The following is a 24,158-nucleotide window of genomic DNA, read 5'->3' as shown; positions in this document are numbered from 1 at the left end:
CAAGCAGGCTGCTTTGTCCTAGATGGTGTGGAACTTCTTGAGTGTTTTAGCATCTGCATTGATCCAGATAAGTGGAGACACTCACCTTGAGCCTTGTATGTGGGTGGACAGGCTTTGAGGAGTCAGGTGGTGGGCCATTCACCACAAAACACCCAGCCTCTCATGTGCTCTTATAGCTGCAGGCTTTATGCACCTGGTCCAGTTAAGTTTCTGAGCAATGGTGACCTCCGCTGTCTTAACGATGGGGGATTCGGCGATGATAATGCGGTCAGATGTCAAGGGGAGGTGGCTCGACTCTCTCTCTTGTTTGAGATGGTCATTGCCTGGCACTTGTGTAGTGCGAATGTTATTTGCCACTTATCAGTCCAAGCCTGGATGTTGTCCAGGCCTTGCTGCATGTGGGCACGGACTATTTCAGTATCTGAGGAGTTGCGAAATGAACTGAACACTCTGCAATCATCAACGAACATTCCCACTTCTGGCTTTATGATGGAGGGAAAGTCATTGATGAAGCAGCTGAAGATGGTTCGCACATCTGTTCACCTGTAAACCTGTTTGCACAGGGCGGCACAGTGGCGCAGTGGTACTGCCTGTGCAGAGTTTGCAAGTTCTCCCTGTGACCGCGTGGGTTTCTGCCGGGTGCTCTGGTTTTCTCCCACAGCCAAAGACTTGCAGGTTGATAGGTAAATTGGCCATTATAAATTGCCCACAGTGTAGGTTGTAGGAGAATTGAGGGAAGGTGGGGATGTGGTAGGGAATATGGGATTAATGTAGGATTAGTATAAATGGGTGGTTGATGGTCAGCACAGACTTGGTGGGCCGAAGGGCCTGTTTCAGTGCTGTATCACTCTATGACTCTATGGTTGGGGCTGGGACACCTCCCTGAGGAACTCCTGCAGCGATGTCCTGTAACTGAGATGAGTGGCCCTCAACAACCACAACCATCTTCCTTTGTGCTAGGTGTGACTCCAACCAGTGGAGAGCTTTCCCCAATTCCCACTGACTCCAGTTTTGCTCGGGCTCCTTGATGCCATACTCGGCCAAATGCTGCCTTGATGTCAAGGGCAGTCACTCTCACCTCACCTCTTGAGTTCAGCTCTTTTGTCCATGTTTGGACCAAGACTGTAATGACATCTGGAGTCAAGTGGCCTGGCAGAACCCAAACTGAACACAGGTGAGCAGGTTATTGATGAGTAAGTGCTGTTTGATAGATCTGTCGATGACATCTTCCATTACTTATCTGATGACTGAGAGTAGACTGATGGGACGGTAATTGGCCGGGTTGGATTTGTCCTGCTTTTTGTGTACAGGACATACCTGGCAATTTTCCACATTGTTGGGTAGATGCCAGTGTTGGAGCTGTACTGGAACAGCTTGGCTCGGGGCGTGGCTAGTTCTGGAGCATATGTTTGCAATGTGTGTGCGTGTATGTGGGGTGGGGTGGGGAGGTAAAGCGAACATAAGAACATAACAAATCAGAGCAGGAGTAGACCTTATAGCCCTCACCTACTCTGCCATTCAATACAATTGTGATTGATCATCTGCCTCAACTCCACTTTCCTGCCTGCTCCCCAAATATCTGCCTATCTCAACAAAGAAGCACCCACAATCCTCTAGGATAGAGAATTTCAAAGGTTCGCAAGCCTCAGATGTTTATCTGTTAATTGTGTATCAATTGTTTGATTATATGTAGGTGGAGGGTGTTAATTGGGGTCTTACTTCAGCACTTATAAGCGAACACTGACTGAGACTGGTGGAGGGTTTTCAGTGAGGAGCTGCATGTTTGTAATCCTTTTATTCTGCACAATAAATGTGAAACTGAGTAAATATAGGCTCCAGCATTATCCTTCCATAACAAGCTTTCTGGAATTTGGCATTTGAGTGAAGAAGTTTCTCCTCAAAGTCCTCAATGATCTATCTCTTACCCTGAGGCTGTGCCCCTTTTTTCTCGATTCCCCAGCCAGGGGAAACAACCTCTCAGTGTCTACCCTGTCAAACCCTTTCAGAATCTTGTACATTTCAATGAGATCACCTCTCATTCTACTAAACTCCAAACAGAATAGGCCCAATTTAACTGGCCTTTCATCACTGGACAACACTCCATCCCAGGAACCAATCCAGTGAACCTTCGCTGTACTACCTCCAAGGCAAGTATATCCTTCCTTAAATATGGAGAGAAAAACTGTGCACAGTATTGCAGGTATGGTCTCACCAAAGCCTTATAAAACCATAGCAAAACTTCTTTATTCTTGTACTCCAATCCCCTTGCAATAAAGGCTAACATTTGTCTTCCTAATTGCTCGCTGTACACACATGCTAATTTTCTGTATTAATTGTAAGAGTACATTGAAGTCTCTTTGAACATCAACATTTAGAACTTGCACATCTTCTAAAAAAAATTCTGATTTTCTATTCTTACTAACAAAGTGAATAACCTCACACTTCCCCACATTAAACTCCATCTTCCACCTTGTTGCCCACTCACTTAACCTGTCTCTTTCTATCTCTTTGTGTCCTCCTCCCAGCTTACATTCCCACGTAACTTTGTATTGTCAACAAACAGGGATACATTACTCTCAGTCTCTTCGTCTAAGACATTAATATAAATTGTAAGCAGTTGAGACCCCAGCACCGATCCTAGTGGCACTCACAAACACAAGAACTAAGAGCAGGAGTAGACCATATGGCCCATCGAGTCTGCTTTGCCATTCAATACGATCATGGCTGATCTTAGGCTTCACTCCACTTTCCTGCCAGCTGCCCTATCCCTTGATTCCCTGAGAGACCAAAAAACTGTATCCCAACTTAAATACATTTAACGATGGAGAATCCACAACCCTCTGGGGTAGAGAATTCCAAAGATTCACAACCCTTTGAGTGAAGTAATTTCTCTTCATCTCAGTCCTAAATGATTGGCCCCTTATCCTGAGACTGTGTCTCTGTGTTTTAATTTCCCTGACCAGCAGAAACAATCTCTCAGTGTCTACCCTATTCAGCCCCTTCAGAATCTTCTGTGTTTCAATGAGATTGCCTCATTCTTCTAAATTCCAGAGAATATAGGTCCAATTTACTCAGCCTCTCATCCAAGGGACCAATTTAGTAAACCTTCGCTATACTGTCTCCAATGCAAGTATATCTTTTCTTAAAAGTGGAAACCAAAACTGCACACAGTATTCCAGATGTGGTCTCACCAAAACCCTGTACAATTGTAGCAAGGCTTTTTCATTCATGTTCTCTAATCTCGTTTCAAGAAAGGCCAACATGCCATTTGCCTTCCTAATTGCTTGCTGTACCTGCTAACCTTCTGCGTTCCTTGTACTAGCACACCCAAGTCTCTTTGAACAGCAGCACTTACAAGTTTCACACCTTTTAAAAACTTTTCTGGTTTTCTATTCTTACGACCAAAGTGAATAACTTCACACTTCCCTACATTATACTCCATCTGCCAACTAGTTGCCATCTAGGGCGGCACAGTGGCGCAGTGGTTAGCACCGCAGCCTCACAGCTCCAGGGACCCGGGTTCGATTCTGGGTACTGCTTGTGTGGAGTTTGCAAGTTCTCCCTGTGTCTGCGTGGGTTTCCTCCGGGTGCTCCGGTTTCCTCCCACCACCAAAAGACTTGCAGGTTAATAGGTAAATTGGCCATTATAAATTGCCCCTAGTATAGATAGGTGGTAGGGGAATATAGGGACAGGTGGGGATGTGGTAGGAATATGGGATTAGTATAAATGGGAGGTTGAAGGTCGGCACAGACTCGGTGGGCCGAAGGGCCTGTTTCAGTGCTGTATCTCTAAATTAAAAATAAATAAATAAATAAACTCACTTAACCTGTCTACATTTCTTTGAAGCCTCTCTGCATCCTCCCCACAGCTTACCTTTCCACCTATTTTTGTATCATCATAAAACTTAGATACATTATTCTCTGTCTCTTCATCTAAGTCATTAATATAAATTGTAAATAGCTGAGGTCGCAGCACTGATCCTTGCAGCACTCCACTATTCACTGCCTGCCAACTTGAAAATGCTCTGTTTATACCCACTCTTTGTTTCCTGTCCATTAACCAATCCTCTATCCACGCTAATATGAGCCTTTATCTTGCCTATTTGTGTGGCACCTTATTGAATGCCTTTTGGAAATCCAGGAAAACTAGATCGACTGATTTCCCTTTATCTACCCTACTCGTTACATCCTCAAAAAACTCTAATAAATTTGTCAAACAGGATTTCCCTTTAATAAAACCATGTTGACTTGTTCCAATCATACTGTGTTTTTCTAAGTGCATTGTTAAGAATTCCTTAATAACAGATTCCAGCATTTTCCCAAATACTGACGTTAGGCTAACTGGCCTGCAGTTCCGCTTCTCTCTCCTTTCTTGAAAAGCGGTGTAACATTTGCCAACTTCCAAACTGAAGGGATGTTCCCGAATCGAAGGAATTTTGGAAAATTATAGCCAATGCATCCACTATCTCTGCAGCTATTGCTTTTAGAACCCGAGGGGGTAGGCCATCAGGTCCCGGGGATTTGTCAGATTTTAGTCCCTTAAGTTTCTCCAACAATTTTTTATTTATTTATTTATTTTTATTTAGAGATACAGCACTGAAACAGGCCCTTCGGCCCACCGAGTCTATGCTGACCATCAACCACCCATTTTTACTAATCCTACACTAATCCCATATTCCTACCATATCCCCACCTGTCCCTATATTTCCCTACCACCTACCTATACTAGGGGCAATTTATAATGGCCAATTTACCCATCAACCTGATATTAATTTCCTCACTCTACTGATATTAATTTCCTCACTCTTATTAGCCCCTCGGTTACCCTTTATTTCTGGTATAAAACTTGTGAATTCTACTGTGAAGCCAGACACAAAATATTTGTTCAATGCCTCTGCCATTTCCTCATTCCCCATGATAATTTCTCCCGTCTCTGCTCCTAAGGGGCCAACATTTACTTTCGCTACTCTCTTACTTGTTATATACCTATAAAAGCTCTTACAATCTGTCTTTATATTACTGGTTAGTTTACTCTCATTTTTTTTCCTTTTTTACCAACTTTTTGGTGGCCCTTTGCTGGTTTCTAAAACATTCCCAATCTTCAGACGTGTTACTCTTTTTTGCAACATCGTAAGCATCTTCTTTAATCTAATAATATCCTTAAATTCCTGACTGAGCCAGGTGTGGTTCTTTCTTGCTGAGTTTTTTGTTTTTCAGTGGAATGTATTTTTATTGAACATTTTGAACTGTTTCTTTAAAGGTTTCCCACTGTCTATTTACCCAATTTACCTTGGTCAGTTCTCCCCCATGCCTACGTAATTGGCTTTATGTTTAAGATTCATGTTTGTGATTAAATAACTTAAATAAGGGGAATTATGAGGGCATGAAAAAAGAGCTAGCTAAAATGAACTGGCAAATTAGGTTAAGGGATAAGTCAATAGAGATGCAGTGGCAGACATTTAAGGGGATATTTCAGAATACACAGATACATTCCAACGAGAAAGAAAAATTTCAAGGGGTGGACCCGCCATCCGTGGTTAACTAGAATAGTATCAAACTTAAAGAAAAAGCATATAATTACGCAAAGATAGGTGGCAAGTCAGAAGATTGGACAGAATATAAAAAAAGCAAAGAATGACAAATAGATTGATAAGGAGGAAAAAATTAAAGTATGAGAGAAATCTAGCTAGAAATAGAAAAACAGATAGTAAGAGTTTCTATAGATATTTAAAAAAGAAGAGTTCACAAAGTGAGTGTTGGTCCTGTAGAAAGTGTGTCTGGGGAATTAATAAGGGAAAATAAGGAGATAGACGATGAATTGAACAGGTATTTTGCATCAGTCTTCACTAGACAAGAGACAAGTAACATTCCAGAAAAATCAGGAAATGGAAGGGAGGGAGGAACTCAAGATAATTACAATCACCAGGGAAGTGGTACTGAGCAAATTGTGGGAGCTGTGGGCTGACAAGTCCCCAGGTCCTGATGGATTTCAAACTAGGGTCTTAAAAGAAGTGGCTAGTGAGATGCATTGGTGTTAATTTTCCAAAATTCCCTAGATTCAGGAAGGTTCCATTAGATTGGAAAATAGCCAACATAACTCCTTTAGTCAAAAAGGGAGGGAGACAGAAAGCAGTAAACTTTTTTTTATTCATTCATGGGATGTGGGCGTCGCTGGCCAGACCAGCATTTATTGCCCATCCCTAATTGCCCTTGAGAAGGTGGTGGTGAGCTGCCTTCTTGAACCACTGCAGTCCATGTGAGGTAGGTACACCCTCAGTGCTGTTAGGAAGGGAGTTCCAGGATTTTGACCCAGTGACAATGAAGGAACGGCGAAATAGTTCCAAATCAGGATGGTGTGTGACTTGGAGGGGAGCTTGCAGGTGGTGGTGTTCCCATGCATTTGCTGCCCTTGTCCTTCTAGTTGGTAGAGGTCGTGGGTTTGGAAGGTGCCGTCTCAGAAGCCTTGGTGCGTTGCTGCAGTGCATCTTGTAGATGGTACACACTGCTGCCACTGTGCATCGGTGGTGGAGGGAGTGAATGTTTGTGGATGGGGTGCCAATCAAGCAGGCTGCTTTGTCCTGGATGGTGTCGAGCTTCGTGAGTGTTGTTGGAGCTGCACCCATCCAGGCAAGTGGAGAGTATTCCATCACACTCCATTTTTGCTAGGGTTCCTTGATGCCATACTCAGTCAAATTCCGCCTTGATGTCAAGGGCAGTCACTCTCACCTCACCTCTTGAGTTCAGCTCTTTTGTCCATGTTCGAACCATTAATAAGGTAATAAGGTCAGGAGCTGAGTGGCCCCGGCGGAACCCAAACTGAGTGTCACTGAGCAGGTTATTGCGAAGCAAGTGCCATTTGATGGCACTGTCGACGGCATCTTCCATCACTTTACTGATGATAGAGAGTAGACTGATGGGGCAGTAATTGACCGGGTTGGATTTGTCCTGCTTTTTGTGTACAGGACATACCTAGGCAATTTTCCACATTGCCGGGTAGATGCCAGTGCTGTAGCTGTACTGAACATCTCAGCTAGGGACTCCCCAAGTTCTGGAGCAGAGGTTCTCAGTACTATTACCGGAATATTGTCAGGGCCCATAGCCTTAGCAGTATCCAGTGCCTTCAGTCGTTTCAGTCGTGGCACCTTATCGAATGCCTTTTGGAAATCTAAATATATTTTATCTACTGGTTCCCCTTTATCTAGTTACATCCTGAAAAATTGCTAATACATTGGGCAAACATGATTTCCCTTTCAAAAAACCATGTTGACTTTGATCATACTATGATTTTCAAAGTGCATTTTTAAGTCTTCCTTAATAATAGTAAGATGATATTAGTACAGGGCACACATTCAAAATTTGCAGATGACACAAAGCTTAGAAGTACTGTGAACTATGAGAAGAATAGTGAGAAACTTCAAGAGGACACAGGCAGGTTGGTGGAATGGGCAAACAAGTGGCAGATTAAATTTAATGCAGAGAAATGTGAGGTGATATATTTTGATAGGAATAATGAGGAAAGGCAATATAAAATGAAGGGAACAATTCTAAAGGGGGTGCAGGAACAGAGAAACCTGGAGGTATATGTGCACATATTATTGAAGGTAGCAGGGCAGGTTGAGAAAGCATATGGATCCTGGGCTTTCTCAATAGAGGCATACAGTACAAAAGCAAAGAAGCTATGATGAACCTTTATAAAACGCTCAACTGGAGTATTGTGTCCAATTCTGGGCACCATACCTTTGAAAAGATGTGAAGGCATTGGAGAGGGTGCAGAAAAGATTGACAATCATGGTTCCAGGGATGAGGAAATATAGCTACAAGGACAGATTGGACAATTTGGGGCTGTTCTCCTGAGAGAAGGATGAAAGGAGATTTGATAGAAATGTTCAAAGTAATGAGAAGTCTGGACAGATTAGAGGGAAATAAACTATTTCCTTTGCCAGATGGGTCGAGAACCATAGGACACCAATTTAAGGTAATTGGCAAAAGAACCAAAGGCAACATCAGAAAAAATATATATTTGTGCAGCAACTGTTTAGGCAGTTCAGTGAGTGTTTAGGATCTGGAATGCACTGTCTGAGAGTGTGGTGGAGGCAGGTTCAGTGAGTGTTTAGGATCTGGAATGCACTGTCTGAGAGTGTGGTGGAGGCAGGTTCAGTGAGTGTTTAGGATCTGGAATGCACTGTCTGAGAGTGTGGTGGAGGCAGGTTCAGTGAGTGTTTAGGATCTGGAATGCACTGTCTGAGAGTGTGGTGGAGGCAGGTTCAGTGAGTGTTTAGGATCTGGAATGCTCTGCCTGAGAGTGTGGTGGAGGCAGGTTCAGTGAGTGTTTAGGATCTGGAATGCACTGTCTGAGAATGTGGCGGAGGCAGGTTCAGTGAGTGTTTAGGATCTGGAATGCACTGTCTGAGAGTGTGGTGGAGGCAGGTTCAGTGAGTGTTTAGGATCTGGAATGCACTGTCTGAGAGTATGGTGGAGGCAGGTTCAGTGAGTGTTTAGGATCTGGAATGCACTGTCTGAGAGTGTGGTGGAGGCAGGTTCAGTGAGTGTTTAGGATCTGGAATGCACTGTCCGACAGTGTGGTGGAGGCAGGTTCAGTGAGTGTTTAGGATCTGGAATGCACTGTCTGAGAGTGTGGTGGAGGCAGGTTCAGTGTGTGTTTAGGATCTGGAATGCACTGTCTGAGAGTGTGGTGGAGGCAGGTTCAGTGAGTGTTTAGGATCAGGAATGCACTGTCCGACAGTGTGGTGGAGGCAGGTTCAGTGAGTGTTTAGGATCTGGAATGCACTGTCTGAGAGTGTGGTGGAGGCAGGTTCAGTGAGTGTTTAGGATCTGGAATTCACTGTCTGAGAGTGTGGTGGAGGCAGGTTCAGTGAGTGTTTAGGATCTGGAATTCACTGTCTGAGAGTGTGGTGGAGGCAGGTTCAGTGAGTGTTTAGGATCTGGAATTCACTGTCTGAGAGTGTGGTGGAGGCAGGTTCAGTGAGTGTTTAGGATCTGGAATTCACTGTCTGAGAGTGTGGTGGAGGCAGGTTCAGTGAGTATTTAGGATCTGGAATTCACTGTCTGAGAGTGTGGTGGAGGCAGGTTCAGTGAGTATTTAGGATCTGGAATTCACTGTCTGAGAGTGTGGTGGAGGCAGGTTCAGTGAGTGTTTAGGATCTGGAATTCACTGTCTGAGAGTGTGGTGGAGGCAGGTTCAGTGAGTGTTTAGGATCTGGAATTCACTGTCTGAGAGTGTGGTGGAGGCAGGTTCAGTGAGTATTTAGGATCTGGAATTCACTGTCTGAGAGTGTGGTGGAGGCAGGTTCAGTGAGTGTTTAGGATCTGGAATTCACTGTCTGAGAGTGTGGTGGAGGCAGGTTCAGTGAGTGTTTAGGATCTGGAATTCACTGTCTGAGAGTGTGGTGGAGGCAGGTTCAGTGAGTGTTTAGGATCTGGAATTCACTGTCTGAGAGTGTGGTGGAGGCAGGTTCAGTGAGTGTTTAGGATCTGGAATGCACTGTCTGAGAGTGCAGTGGAGGTAGGTTCAGTGAGTGTTTAGGATCAGGAATGCACTGTCTGTGAGTGTGGTGGAGGCAGGTTCAGTGAGTGTTTCGGATCTAGAATGCACTGTCTGAGAGTGTGGTGGAGGCAGGTTCAGTGAGTGTTTAGGATCTGGAATGCACTGTCTGAGAGTGTGGTGGAGGCAGGTTCAGTGAGTGTTTATATCTGGAATGCACTGACTGAGAGTGTGGTGGAGGCAGGTTCAGTGAGTGTTTAGGATCTGGAATGCACTGTCTGAGAGTGTGGTGGAGGCAGGTTCAGTGAGTGTTTAGGATCTGGAATGCACTGTCTGAGAGTGTGGTGGAGGCAGGTTCAGTGAGTGTTTAGGATCTGGAATGCTCTGCCTGAGAGTGTGGTGGAGGCAGGTTCAGTGAGTGTTTAGGATCTGGAATGCACTGACTGAGAGTGTGGTGGAGGCAGGTTCAGTGAGTGTTTAGGATCAGGAATGCACTGTCTGAGAGTGTGGTGGAGGCAGGTTCAGTGAGTGTTTAGGATCCGGAATGCGCTGTCTGAGAGTGTGGTGGAGGCAGGTTCAGTGAGTGTTTAGGATCTGGAATGCACTGACTGAGAGTGTGGTGGAGGCAGGTTCAGTGAGTGTTTAGGATCAGGAATGCACTGTCTGAGAGTGTGGTGGAGGCAGGTTCAGTGAGTGTTTTGGATCTGGAATGCACTGTCTGAGAGTGTGGAGGAGGCAGGTTCAGTGAGTGTTTAGGATCAGGAATGCACTGTCTGTGAGTGTGGTGGAGGCAGGTTCAGTGAGTGTTTTGGATCTGGAATGCACTGTCTGAGAGTGTGGAGGAGGCAGGTTCAGTGAGTGTTTTGGATCTGGAATGCACTGTCTGAGAGTGTGGAGGAGGCAGGTTCAGTGAGTGTTTTGGATCTGGAATGCACTGTCTGAGAGTGTGGAGGAGGCAGGTTCAGTGAGTGTTTAGGATCTGGAATGCACTGTCTGAGAGTGTGGTGGAGGCAGGTTCAGTGAGTGTTTAGGATCTGGAATGCACTGACTGAGAGTGTGGTGGAGGCAGGTTCAGTGAGTGTTTAGGATCTGGAATGCACTGTCTGAGAGTGTGGTGGAGGCAGGTTCAGTGAGTGTTTAGGATCTGGAATGCACTGTCTGAGAGTGTGGTGGAGGCAGATTCAGTGAGTGTTTAGGATCTGGAATGCAATGTCTGAGAGTGCGGTGGAGGCAGGTTCAGTGAGTGTTTAGGATCTGGAATGCACTGTCTGAGAGTGTGGTGGAGGCAGGTTCAGTGTGTGTTTAGGATCTGGAATGTACTGTTTGAGAGTGTGGTGGAGGCAGGTTCAGTGTGTGTTTAGGATCTGGAATGCACTGTCTGAGAGTGTGGTGGAGGCAGGTTCAGTGAGTGTTTAGGATCTGGAATGCACTGTCTGATAGTGTGGTGGAGGCAGGTTCAGTGAGTGTTTAGGATCTGGAATGCACTGTCTGAGAGTGTGGTGGAGGCAGGTTCAGTGAGTGTTTAGGATCAGGAATGCACTGTCTGAGAGTGCGGTGGAGGCAGGTTCAGTGAGTGTTTAGGATCAGGAATGCACTGTCTGAGGGTGTGGTGGAGGCAGGTTCAGTGAGTGTTTAGGATCTGGAATGCACTGTCTGATAGAGTGGTGGAGGCAGGTTCAGTGAGTGTTTAGGATCTGGAATGCACTGTCTGAGAGTGTGGTGGAGGCAGGTTCAGTGAGTGTTTAGGATCTGGAATGCACTGCCTGAGAGTGTGGTGGAGGCAGGTTCAGTGTGTGTTTAGGATCAGGAATGCACTGTCTGAGAGTGTGGTGGAGGCAGGTTCAGTGAGTGTTTAGCATCTGGAATGCACTGTCTGAGGGTGTGGTGGAGGCAGGTTCAGTGAGTGTTTAGGATCTGGAATGCACTGTCTGAGAGTGTGGTGGAGGCAGGTTCAGTGAGTGTTTATATCTGGAATGCACTGACTGAGAGTGTGGTGGAGGCAGGTTCAGTGAGTGTTTAGGATCTGGAATGCACTGTCTGAGAGTGTGGTGGAGGCAGGTTCAGTGAGTGTTTTGGATCTGGAATGCACTGTCTGAGAGTGCGGTGGAGGCAGGTTCAATCGAGGCTTTCAAAACGGAATTGGATCAGCAACTGAAGTTTCAAAAATGTGCAGGGTTATGGGAAAAGGACAGGGGAGTGGGACCAGCTGAAATGTTCTTAGAATCACAGATTTGTTGGAGTGCAGAAGGAGGCCATTCCTCCCATCATGTCTGCACCGGCTCTCCAAATCAGCAATTCCCTCAGTCCCATTCCCCCGCATTCTCCCTGCAACCCTGCACATTCTTCCTTTCCATAGAACTGTCTAATTCCCTTCTGAATGCTTCAATTGAACCTGCCTCCACCAATCTCTCAGCAGCACTTTCCAGACCTTAACCACTCGCTGCATTAAAAAGTTTTTCCTCATGTCACTTTTGCTTCTTTTGCCAAATACTTTAAATCTGTGCCCTCTCGTTCTCGATCTTTTCACAAGTGGGAACAGTTTCTCTCCATCTTCTCTGTCCAGACCCCTCATGATTTTGAATACCTCTATCAGATCTCCTCTCAGCCTTCTCTTCTCCAAGGAAAACAGTCCTAACTTCTCCAATCTATCTTCATATCTGAAGTTCCTCAACCCTGGAATAATTCTCATGAATTTGTTCTGCACCCTAACACCTTCACATCCTTCCTAAAGTGCGGTGCCCAGAACTGGACGCAATATTCCAGCTGAGGCCAAACCAGTGTCTTCTACAAGTTCAACATAACCTCCTTCCTATGTACTCTATGCCCCTATTAATAAAGCCCAGGATATTGTATGCTTTATTAACCGCTCTCTCAACCTGCCCTGCCACCTTCAATAACTTATGCACATATACACCCAGGTCCCTCTGCTCCTGCACCCCCTTTAGAATTGTACCCTTTATTATATATTGTCTCTCCATGTTCTTCCTACCAAATGGATCACTTCACATTTCTCCGCATTGAACTTCATCTGCCACCTGTCTGCCCATTCCACCAACTTGTCTATATCCTTTTGGAGTTCTACACTATCCTCCTCACAGTTCACAATGATTGCAAGTTTCGTATCATCTGTAAACTTTGAAATTGTGCCCTGTACACCAAGATCTAGGTCATTAATATATATAAGGAAAAGCAAGGGTCCCAACACTGATTCCTGGGGAACTCCACTATAAACCTTCCTCCAGCCCGAAAAACATCCTTTAGCCACCACTCTTTGTTTCCTGTCACTCAGCCAATTTCATATCCAAGTTGCTTCCGTCCCTTTTATTCCAAGAGCTATAACTTTGCTCACAAGTCTGTTGTGTGGCATTGTATCAAATGTCTTTTGAAAGCAGAGAGCTCACACAGACTCAATGGGCCGAATTGCCTCTTTCTGTGTTGCAACCATTCTATGACTCTCCAGAAGATTCCAGCATCTTTTCAATGACTGATATCAGGCTAACTGGCCTGTAGTTCCCAGTTTTCTCTCTCCCTCCTTTCTTGAAAAGTGGTGTTTAATTTGCTAACTTCCAAACCGCTGGGACCATTCTACAATCCAGGGAATTTTTGAAACCCACAACCAGAGCATCCACAATCCCTGAAGTGACCCATTTTAGAAACCGAGGATGTAGGCCGTCAGGTACTGGGGATTTGTCCACTTTTAAGTCCCTTACGTTTATCTAATACTTTTTCGCTACTGATATTAATTACCTCAAGTTCCTCACCCTTAACAGCCCCTTCGTTACCCTCTATTTCTGTTAGATAATTTGTGTCTTCTACGGTGACGACAGATACAAAACATTTGTTCAACATCTCTGCCATTTCCTCATTCTCCATTATAATTTCTCCTGTCTCGGCCTCTAAGGGACCAATGTTTACTTTAGCTACTCTCCTCCTTTGTCTCTACTTGTAAAAGCTCTTACAATCTGCTTTTATATTCCTGGCTAGTTTATTCTCATTCTATCTTTTCCCTCATCAACTTCTTGGTCACCCTTTGCTGGTTTCCAAAACTCTCCCATTCCTCAGGCTTACAACATTATTTCACGATAGTATTCATTATATCATAAGCAACTCTGAAATAATCAAGAGTGCCAAGCCTGCTATACTGTCAGCACTACATAAACTGCTATGCCTGTGCTGGGACGAGGGAGCAGTACCCCAGGACATGCGCGATGCCAATATCATCACCCTCTATAAAAACAAAGGTGACCGCGGTGACTGCAACAACTACCGTGGAATCTCCCTACTCAGCATAGTGGGGAAAGTCTTTGCTCGAGTCGCTCTGAACAGGCTCCAGAAGCTGGCCGAGCGCGCCTTCCCTGAGGCACAGTGTGGCTTTCGTGCAGAGAGATCGACCGTTGACATGCTGTTCTCCCTTCGTTAGATACAGGAGAAATGCCGTGAACAACAGATGCCCCTCAACATTGCTTTCATTGATCTCACCAAAGCCTTTGACCTCGTCAGCAGATGTGGTCTCTTCAGACTACTAGAAAAGATTGGATGCCCACCAAAGCTACTCAGTATCATCACCTCATTCCATGACAATATGAAAGGCACAATTCAACATGGTGGCTCCTCATCAGAGCCCTTTCCTATCCTGAGTGGCGTGAAACAGGGCTGTGTTCTCGCACCCACACTTTTTGGGATTTTCTTCTCCCTGCTGCTTTCACATGCGTTCAAGTCCTCTGAAGAAGGAATTTTCCTCCACACAAGATCAGGGGGCAGGTTGTTCAACCTTGCCCGTCTAAGAGCGAAATCCAAAGTACGGAAAGTCCTCATCAGAGAACTCCTCTTTGCTGACGATGCTGCTTTAACATCTCACACTGAAGAGTGTCTGCAGAGTCTCATCGACAGGTTTGCGGCTGCCTGCAATGAATTTGGCCTAACCATCAGCCTCAAGAAAACGAACATCACGGGGCAGGACGTCAGAAATGCTCCATCCATCAATATTGGCGACCACGCTCTGGAAGTGGTTCAAGAGTTCACCTACCTAGGCTCAACTATCACCAGTAACCTGTCTCTTGTTGCAGAAATCAACAAGCGCATGGGAAAGGCTTCCACTCCTATGTCCAGACTGGCCAAGAGAGTGTGGGAAAATGGCGCACTGACACGGAACACAAAAGTCCGAGTGTATCAGGCCTGTGTCCTCAGTACCTTGCTCTATGGCAGCGAGGCCTGGACAATGTATGCCAGCCAAGAGCGACATCTCAATTCATTCCATCTTCGCTGCCTCCGGAGAATACTTGGCATCAGGTGGCAGGACTATATCTCCAACACAGAAGTCCTCGAGGCGGCCAACATCCCCAGCTTGTACACACTACTGAGTCAGCGGCGCTTGAGATGGCTTGGCCATGTGAGCCGCATGGAAGATGGCAGGATCCCCAAAGACACATTGTACAGCGAGCTCGCCACTGGTATCAGACCCACCGGCCGTCCATGTCTCCGCTATAAAGACGTCTGCAAACGTGACATGAAATCCTGTGACATTGATCACAAGTCGTGGGAGTCAGTTGCCAGCGTTCGCCAGAGCTGGCGGGCAGCCATAAAGGTGGGGCTAAAGTGTGGCGCGTCGAAGAGACTTAGCAGTTAGCAGGAAAAAAGACAGAGGCGCAAGGGGAGAGCCAACTGTGCAACAGCCCCGACAAACAAATTTCTCTGCAGCACCTGTGGAAGAGTCTGTCACTCTAGAATTGGCCTTTATAGCCACTCCAGGCACTGCTTCACAAACCACTGACCACCTCCAGGCGCGTATCCATTGTCTCTCGAGATAAGGAGGCCAAAGAAGAAGCAACTTTATAAGCCTTTTTTAATTTATTACTCTTAACTTCCTTCGTAAGCCACGAATGGATCCTTCTCAGAGTTTTTGTTTTTTTAAATGGAACTTTTTTTGAATATTTTGAATCATTTCTTAAAATGTTTCCCGCTGTTTATTTACCGATATACCTTTTAGTCTGGTAAACCAATCAACCTTAGCCAGCTCCCCCCACATACCCAAGTAATTTTGTTTTTTGAGTATGCCTGAAAACAGACATTTTGTCCAAGCTTTTCGTCTTGCATTCATCAGGACAATTTGCAAGAATACCAATGTAAGGGAAAGTAACAAATTTATACTGTAGGAGAAGACAGTGCTGATTGGTTGGCAAGTGGACTCTGATTGGTAGAGGCGTTGCCATGGAGAATGCACCAGCTTATGGTGACTTCCAGTTAACTGCCAAGTCTTGTTTGAAATTTAAGCCAGGCAGCTTGGCTCTGATTGGTCAAGGCATTGCCCTGAGGAATGAACCAGCAAATGGCTGTCACTTAACATCTAATGTTGGACACTGTGTTTTGTGTTTTGCAAGCACGGGCTGGTTGGGTACGGTCTGTACCTCACCCGTTGCGAACAGTGAAAGGGACATGCTGTCAGCGATTGGACAACATTTGCTAAATAATCCTCAGTGTGCTAGGAATTACAATAACAACCAATTTAAGATTGTCAGTTGGGCTCGCAGTGTGGCACATTTGCGCGTACTAGAAGCTGCATATATTAATACACAGGGCCCTGTTCTTTGCAGACAGAAAGAACATGTACACACTTTGCATCTGTTTCAGCTAAACAAAATAAGTTCTGCACTACCAAACAACTAATTATTTTTTAAATTATTCTTTCATGGGATGTGGGTGTCACTGGCAAAGCCAGCATTTGTTGCCCATCCCTAAATTCCCTTGACAACTGAATGGCTTGTTAAGCCATTTCAGAGGGCAGATAAGAGTCCATCACTTTGGGTCAGGATGGCAGATTTCCTTCCCTAAAGATCCTGGAGATAATGTGCTTGCATTGACATATTGTGCCACTTCTTGCTAGGACTGTCCATCAATTGCCATGGAATCACAGGTGTAATCAGATCGTCCCCTTTTGTTTTCTTACTCCACCCGCATCTCCACATGAAAAACTCAGGGCCCGCTGGATGTTTTTTTGCCCAGACATCTTCCCAGAGCTTCACAGTTGAGCTTCTTTCTTTTGACGACAAAGGAAATACATACCTCCCCTTTAGAATGCCGCAAACCCTTCAAGAACCTACCTTAGCACCCAACTTCCTGCCTCCCAATCGTCAAGCTGCCTAGGTTTAACCATCCTGCTCCCCCAGGAGCCGCTGTACTTGCTCCAACCTCTCCCACTGGGACAGGAAAGCCTCCCTCCCACTTTGTTAAGTGGGGTGACCACATAGCTTCACTTTTGGCTCAATCACTGAATCACCCATCACACAGGCCCAGACGTAGAGAACAGAACTCAACTAACCTCAGCCAGATCGTCGAACTGCACAAAAAGTTCATGCAGCAAGTGGACCAACTCCTGTGCCGTCAGAACCATCGACAAGTTGGTGAAACCCTTGATATCTGCAAATAAAATGCTGAAGAACAGGTTGTTGGTTACAATGACCTTTTGAAGGTTAATTTCCCTCCACCCCCCACCACTCCCCAACCCCTGCTGCCACCTCCTACCATTCAAAAAAACATGCAGTCCTGAGTCTGTGCAGAGAATATCCCTCTGAAAGTGGGAGTAGAGGTTAATTGTTTAATTACCTGAAAGCAAATTCCATTTATCCAAACAGCACCAGTGGACAAATGACCCCAATACAGACACTGGTAGCAACCTCCAGCATCTACAGCACACTCCCTATTGAAGCAGCCAAATCATAAAAATACACAGCACAGTAGTCATAAGTCTGACACAGGTCATTCAGCCCAACCAGTTCATGTTGACCTTTACCCTCCACATGAGCAAATAGTTTCAATCATATTTACCCCTCCTGATCCCAATATCCCTTCAGCTTCCTTTTCCTAACCAGACACTGGGCCTGATGGTGTTGGTAGGATGGGGTGGCCAGACATAAATATTTATGAATCTGGGATTTTTTTTCATTTGAACAATACCTATTACAGGACAATATGATCAAGATGTGTAAAATTCTGTAAGGATGAGATGGTAGGTAGAATCAGACTGTTGCCTGTAGTTGAAGGGTCTAGAATGAGGGGCCATAGATACAAGATTAAATATAAGAATTTTAGAACAGAGGACATGAGAAACTTCTTCACACAGAGGGTTATGGGCTGTGGAATTTACTTCCAGGGTTAGTGGTTGAGGCAGAAACAATGTCAGCATTTGAGATTAGATTGGAGAGGGGGATGAAGCCGAGGTTGTTCTCCTTAGAGCAAAGAAGATTGAGGGGAGATTTGATAGAGGTGTACGAGATTATGACAGGTTTCGTTAAGGTAGACAAAGAAAAGCTGTTCCCATTAGCTGATGGTACAAGGATTAAGGAGACACAAATTTAAGGTTTGGGCAAGAGATGTGGGGGGATGTGAGGAAGCACTTTTTTCATGCAGTAAGTGGTAATGACCTGGAACTTGCTCCCGACGAGGGTGGTGGAAGTGGTGACAATGAATGATTTCAAAAGGAAATTGGATGGACACTTGCGGGAAATAAACTTGCAGGACGACAGAATTAGGGAGGGGGAATGGGACTGATGGACTGTTCTCCAGAATGCCAGCATGACTCGATGGGCCAAATGGCCTCCTCCTGTGCCTTAATGACTAACTCCTACAGACGCCTGTCTGGCCCTACTTTTAAACAGTGTTTAGCTCTATCTCAATGTTCTCCTACACACACTCACCTTACATTGTGATATTGATGAACATAGATTTTGTGGAATGCTCCGTGCTTTTCCACTGCATCAGACATATCATTAATCATCTCCAACACCATAAACCGCGGCAGCACTGAGAGAACCAACCTCTCCTGTTCAAAAAAATGACAAGATACAGAAAAGTTATTTTTAGAAGGGGACCAGGTAGAAGCACAGGAATTCATGAATGAATTTTTTAAAAAATCATTTTTCCTTCATCTTCCAGACGTAAAAATAATGCAAACAAATACTCGCAGCAAAAAAAATTTGTCCGGAATGCAATGGAAGTTGATCAGCTTCGGACAGAGAGCAGCTGGGCGTCTTAACGGAACTGATACAGTTCTGAGAATGGAGCAAAACAGCTCAAGGTTAACAAAATAGAAAGAGTACAAGAGGCTGAGGGTGCATGAAAAGGATCTGTAGAAAGATCTAGGGGGAGACACTGGCCCTTGTTGGGCACATTTAAAAACAAAATCATTGCTGTGGAGCCAGGAGGAACAAGTGTGCTCCCTCAACTCCACAACACCCCTCCCATTACCACTCCACCTGTTCGCGGGCTTTACCCTGGGCCCTGTAATAGCTCGCATTCACCCCCCCGCCCCCCCACCCCCCCCGCAGTTCTCCTCTCTTCATCCACCTCCCCCACTTAATTCGAGACCTCTGCTTGCATGTTAAACAGTCAACATTGATGATTTTAAATAAAGCAAGCTGCCTGTGGCGACGTTCCAGGCCCCAGCTGCTCACCCAAATAATGTTAATGGGGCCTGAAGCCCAATTTAAGGCTTGCCCTGGGCCTTCTAGTTGCAGTGTGTACCCTCCATGCATGGTGGCCATTTCACACCCAGAAACTAGTATAAAGGAACCCCTGACACGTGGTCAATTGTGCAAAAATCAAATGAAATCAAACACTGAAAACAGTGCACTTTGGTAGAAAGGAATGTGCATTTTTAACAACTTGCATTTATATAGCACTTTTAAGGTAATAAAAAGTCCCATTTCATTTCACAGGAGCTTTAACATTAAGCCAAATAAAGAGATATTAGAACAGGTGACCAAAAGCTTGGTCAAAGTTGTAGGTTTTAAGGAGTGTCTTGAAGGAGGAGACAGAGAGACAGAGAGGATAAGGGAGGGAATTCCAAAGCTTAGAGCCCAGGTAGTTGAAGGCATGGCCACCAATGATGGAGCAATTGAAGCGGGGGTGTGCAAGTGACCGGAAGTGGAAAAGTGCACTGTTCTTGGAGGGCTGTAAATTGGAGAAGGGGGCAGAGACAGGAGGGATGACAGCCATGGAGGGATCAAAACACGAGAATGATAATTTTATATTTGAGGCGATGGTGCACTGGGAACCAATATCGGCCAGCAAGCACAGAGGTGCTGGGGGAACAAGACTTAGTGCGAGTTAGCATATTGACAGCAGAGTTTTGGATGACCTGAAGTTTGCAAAGGGTGGAATAAGGGAGGCTGGCCAGGAGAATATTGGAATAGTTCAGTCTGGAGGTAATAAAGGAATGAATGAGGGTTTCAGTCTCAGATGGGCTGAGGCAGGGGTGGAGACAGGTGAAACTACCAGCTACCTAGGTGGAAGTAGATAATCTTTATGATGGAAAGAATACGGAGTCAGAAGTTCAGTGTGAGGTCAAATTGGACGCCAAGATAATGTACAGAATTAATGGAAAGGAGCTCTCACAGAGACAGAGATGAACCTCGCAGTACAAAAAAAAAATCCTGAACCTGTATCACATCTCATCAATCTCATCACAGCTTTGAGCAATGCAAAGTGATTCAGAACAAATGCATGCAGTTGGAATGTCAGCCACTTTTGTCATGTAGGTGGCACAAGTTTTGTGTTATGAATTCACAGGATGTGAGCGTCACTGGTAAGCCCAGCAGTTATTGTCCATCATTAATTGCCCTTGAGAAGGTGGTGGTGAGCCGCAGTCCGTGTGGTGTCAGTACACCCACAGTGCTGTTAGGGAGTGAGTTCCAGGAATTTAACCCAGCAAAGATGAAGGAATAGCAATATAGTTCCAAGTCAGGACAGGGTGTAACTTGGAGGGGAACCTGCAGGTGGTAGTGTTCCCATGCGTTTGCTGCCCTTGTTCTTTTAAGTGATAGAGAGTGCGGGTTTGGAAGGTGCTGTCGAAGGAACCTTGGTGAGTTGCTGCAGTACATCTTGTAGATGGTACACACTGCTGCTGCTATGTGGCAGTAGTGGAGAGAGGGGATGTTTACGGTGTTCAATGGGGTGCCAATCAAGCAGGCTACTTTGTCCTGAATGGTATCGAGCTTCTTGAGTGTTGTTGGAGCTGCACCCATCCAGGCAAGTGGAGAGTATTTCATCACACTCCTGACTTGTGTCTTGTAGATGGTGGACAGGCTTTTGGGGAGTCAGGAAGTGAGTTACTCGCTGCAGAATTCCAGCCTCTGACCTGCTCTTGTAGCCACAGTATTTATATGGCTACTCCAGTTCAGTTCCTGGTCAATGGTAACCCCCAGGACGTTGATGATGGGGGATTCAGCAATGGTATGCCATTGAATGTCAAGGGAAGGTGGTTAGATTTTCTCTCTAGTTGCAGATGGTCATTGCCTGGCACTTATGTAGCGTAAATATGACTTGCCACTTATCAGCCCAAGCCTGAATGTTGTCCAGGTCTTGCTGTATGCGGTCATGGGCTGCTTCAGTCTCTGAGGAGTTGTGAATGGTGCTGAACACAGAGTAGTTATCAGCGAATATCCCCACTTCTCAGTTTATGATGGAGGGAAGGTTATTGATGAAGCAGCTGAAGATGGTTGATCCTCGGACACTACCCTGAGGAATTCATGCTGCGATGTCCTGGGGCTGAGACGTTTGGCCTCCAATAGCCACAGCCATCTTTCTTTGTGCTAGGTATGAGTTATTGAGTCATAGAGCCATTTATGGCCTAGCAGGAAGCCATTCAGCCATCGAGCTATTGAAGACATCCCAGCCCCCACAACCAATTCCCACTGACTTGAATTTTCCCAGGATTCCTTGATACCAGACTCAGTCAAAAGCTGCCTTGACGTCAACGGTCGTCACTCTCATCTCACCTCTGGAATTCAGCTTTTTTTGTCCCTGTTTGGACCAAGGCTGTGTTGAGGTCTGGAACTGGATGGTCCTGGTGGAACCCAAACTGAGTATCAGTGAGCAGGTTGTTGAGCTCTAAGTACTGCTTGATAGCACTGTCGATGACCCCTTCCATCACTTTGCTGATGATTGAAAGTAGGCTTTTGGGGAGGTAATTGGCAGAATTCGAGTAGTCCTGTTTTTTTGTAGACAGAACAAAAATTTGTTCACTATGTCATAAGAACATAAGAAATAGGAGCAGGAGTAGGCCATTTGGCTCCTCAATCCTGTTCTGCCATTCAATAAGATCATGCTGGTCTTAGATTACATCTTGGTGCAACAGTGTGACCTAAAGGATGTCCTGCATACTAGAGTCATGCCCAGCGCTGACTGTCATACAGACCACTGACTCGTTCTTTCAAAGCTGAACTTCCACTTCAAGCCTAAGCCCAAGAACAGGCCTAGAGACGACCCATTAAAGAAATTTTGAGTCAGCAACCTGCAAACCTCATCTTGCAGAGATAGATATCAAACAACCTTACAGACTAGACTGGAACATCCTGATCTCACTGCTGATTCCACTCCAGAAGAACTCTGAGAACACATCAAAGCTGCAGTACTGGATACTTCCAACGAGGCCACCAGACCCAGTCAGAGCACTTTGAAACATTTCAGTGCCAAGTGCCCAGTGCATGATACTGCCATCAATCGCATCCAACAACAGCCTGTCAAAGAAGAACTGGATGAAAGCCCAACTCCGGAGGAAACTGTGACCGCCATCAACCAGATGAAAAACAATAAAGCCCCTGGAGCCGATGGAATTCCATCCGAAGCCTTGAAGCATGTTGGCCCTGCCCTATACGCCAAGCTCCATGAGTTTTTCACCGCCTGCTGGGAACAGGGCAGGATTCCACAGAATCTTCGTGATGCCATTATCATCACCTTGTACAAAAACAAAGGAGAAAAATCAGACTGCTCCAACTACTGTGGGATCACCCTCCTTTCTATCGTTGGGAAGATCCTGGCTAGAATACTTCTGAACAGGCTTGTGCCTACCATTGCGGAAGAAAACCTCGCAGAGAGCCAGTGTGGTTTCAGAGCAAACAGAGACATCACAGACATGGTATTTGCACTCAGGCAATTACAAGAAAAGTGTCGTGAGCAAAACAAAGGCCTGTATGTCACTTTCGTAGACCTCACCAAGGCATTCGACACTGTGAGCCGAGATGGACTTTGGAAAATCCTTGTAAAACTTGGATGCCCACCCAGGTTCCTGGCCATGGGTAAGCAGTTTCATGAAAATCAGTAGACAAGTCAAGCAAAACAGCGACCTCTCGAGTCTCTTCTGAATCTCCAATGGCGTGAAGCAGGGATGTGTGCTGGCTCCGACCCTATTCACCATCTTTTTCAGCATGATGCTGCAGCAGGTAACGGAAGACCTTAAGGAGGGAGTTTACGTATGTTTCCAAACCCAGGGAGGCATTTTCAACCTTAGGTGTCTTCAGGCTCACGCAAAGACACAAGAAAACCTCATCCATGAACTTCTTATCACCGATGACTGTGCTCTCCTGGCCTACAGTCAGTCAGACCTGCAACATATAACAACACATTTTTCCAAGGCAGCACAACTCTTCGAACTAAAAATCAGTTTAAAGAAAACTGAAGTCCTGCATCAGCCTGCACCCCAAGAAGAATATAGACCACCAAGCATTGTCATCGAGGGAACCGAGCTGAATGCCGTTGTTACGACCGACCACTCCAGTCAAAGTCCCCAATCAAAATATACAATTCTGATTGTGGTGAGAGAAACGCACTGTTAATTCAATCCCGTCCCTCCACTGATCGTCTAACTTATCATCTTAAACTTTCCAAATTTAAAGAAAGACTCAGCCATCTAATAACCCCCAAATGAGGCTAACCAAACCAGGTGTCTTCAAATCAACAAATTAACTGTTTAATTAGAAAAACTAAATTCTTAAACACTATGAAGATATAAACAACATTTAAAATAGAAAAAATTACAGTCCTTGCAAATTTACACTTCCCGATGAACAATTAAAGTCCACGCGCAATCTTCCGGGGTCCGATGAGGAAAGGAAAACAGTCCAACACCCGAAGTTTCAAACTCTTCTTTCTTCCAGCGATCACCACAGTAGATCAACAACTCGCAACCATGCTCAATAGAATCAATCTGGCTTTAGAATGTTTGAGGGACAAAAGATTGTCACAGTCTAACTTCCTTCAGTTTAAATTATCAGAGGTCTCTGTTTTGGCTTGACTTTTTAGAATTTTGAGAGAGAATAATAAGTAAACAGACTAAATTCTGTTTCTTCAGTTTAAATGGGCTGAGAGCTCTTCTTTCAAGTGCTAACATGCAGCTGTCTGTCTGTTTCCTCTGTTAGAACAGGTTTTTTGCACTATAAGCCAGTTCAAAATTAAATTGTAACAAATGTATCTCTCGATGCTCAATCCGAGTGGCTGTATCCAAGGCAATGAGAATGCACCCTATGACTCAGTCTTTAGAGCTCGCTGCCTTAAAGCAGTACAGTTCTTTTTCCAGCCTTATAGGCACACCGCATTCTTCACAAAAAAATTACAGGATCATAACACCATCAAGCAATTTACTTATTTGGGAAGCGTCATCTCGTTTGATGCCACCGTAGATAAGGAAGAGGACAATAGGCTTTGAAAAGCAAACAGTACATTCGGCAGACTCTACAAATGTGTGTGGAGCAACCACAGCCTCAGAGCACAGACCAAACTCAAAGTGTACAAAGCCATAGTCCTCATCACCCTTCTGTATGGCGCCGAGTCATGGGTCCTATACCGCCATCATGGACGCCTTTTACAGTGCTTCCATCAGCGCGCC

At 45.2% G+C, this 24,158-nt stretch overlaps 1 protein-coding gene across 1 annotated transcript in view; it reads right to left on the bottom strand.

Moving 5' to 3' along the window:
- LOC137359980 (adenylate cyclase type 8-like) overlaps positions 1 to 24,158 on the bottom strand; it is a 264,866-nt gene that overhangs the window by 181,540 nt on the left and 59,168 nt on the right. The window contains exons 3-4 of the mRNA XM_068025574.1: positions 18,193 to 18,317; positions 16,818 to 16,929 (exon numbers count right to left, since the gene is read on the bottom strand). Coding sequence (XP_067881675.1) covers positions 16,818 to 16,929; positions 18,193 to 18,317 — 237 coding nt within the window. The remainder of the gene's footprint in view (positions 1 to 16,817; positions 16,930 to 18,192; positions 18,318 to 24,158) is intronic.

The sequence above is a fragment of the Heterodontus francisci genome, unplaced genomic scaffold (genome assembly GCF_036365525.1).
Source record: "Heterodontus francisci isolate sHetFra1 unplaced genomic scaffold, sHetFra1.hap1 HAP1_SCAFFOLD_410, whole genome shotgun sequence".
Lineage (NCBI taxonomy): Eukaryota > Metazoa > Chordata > Chondrichthyes > Heterodontiformes > Heterodontidae > Heterodontus > Heterodontus francisci.
Note: the sequence above shows the minus strand (reverse complement) of the source record. Positions and strands in the feature narration are given on the sequence as shown.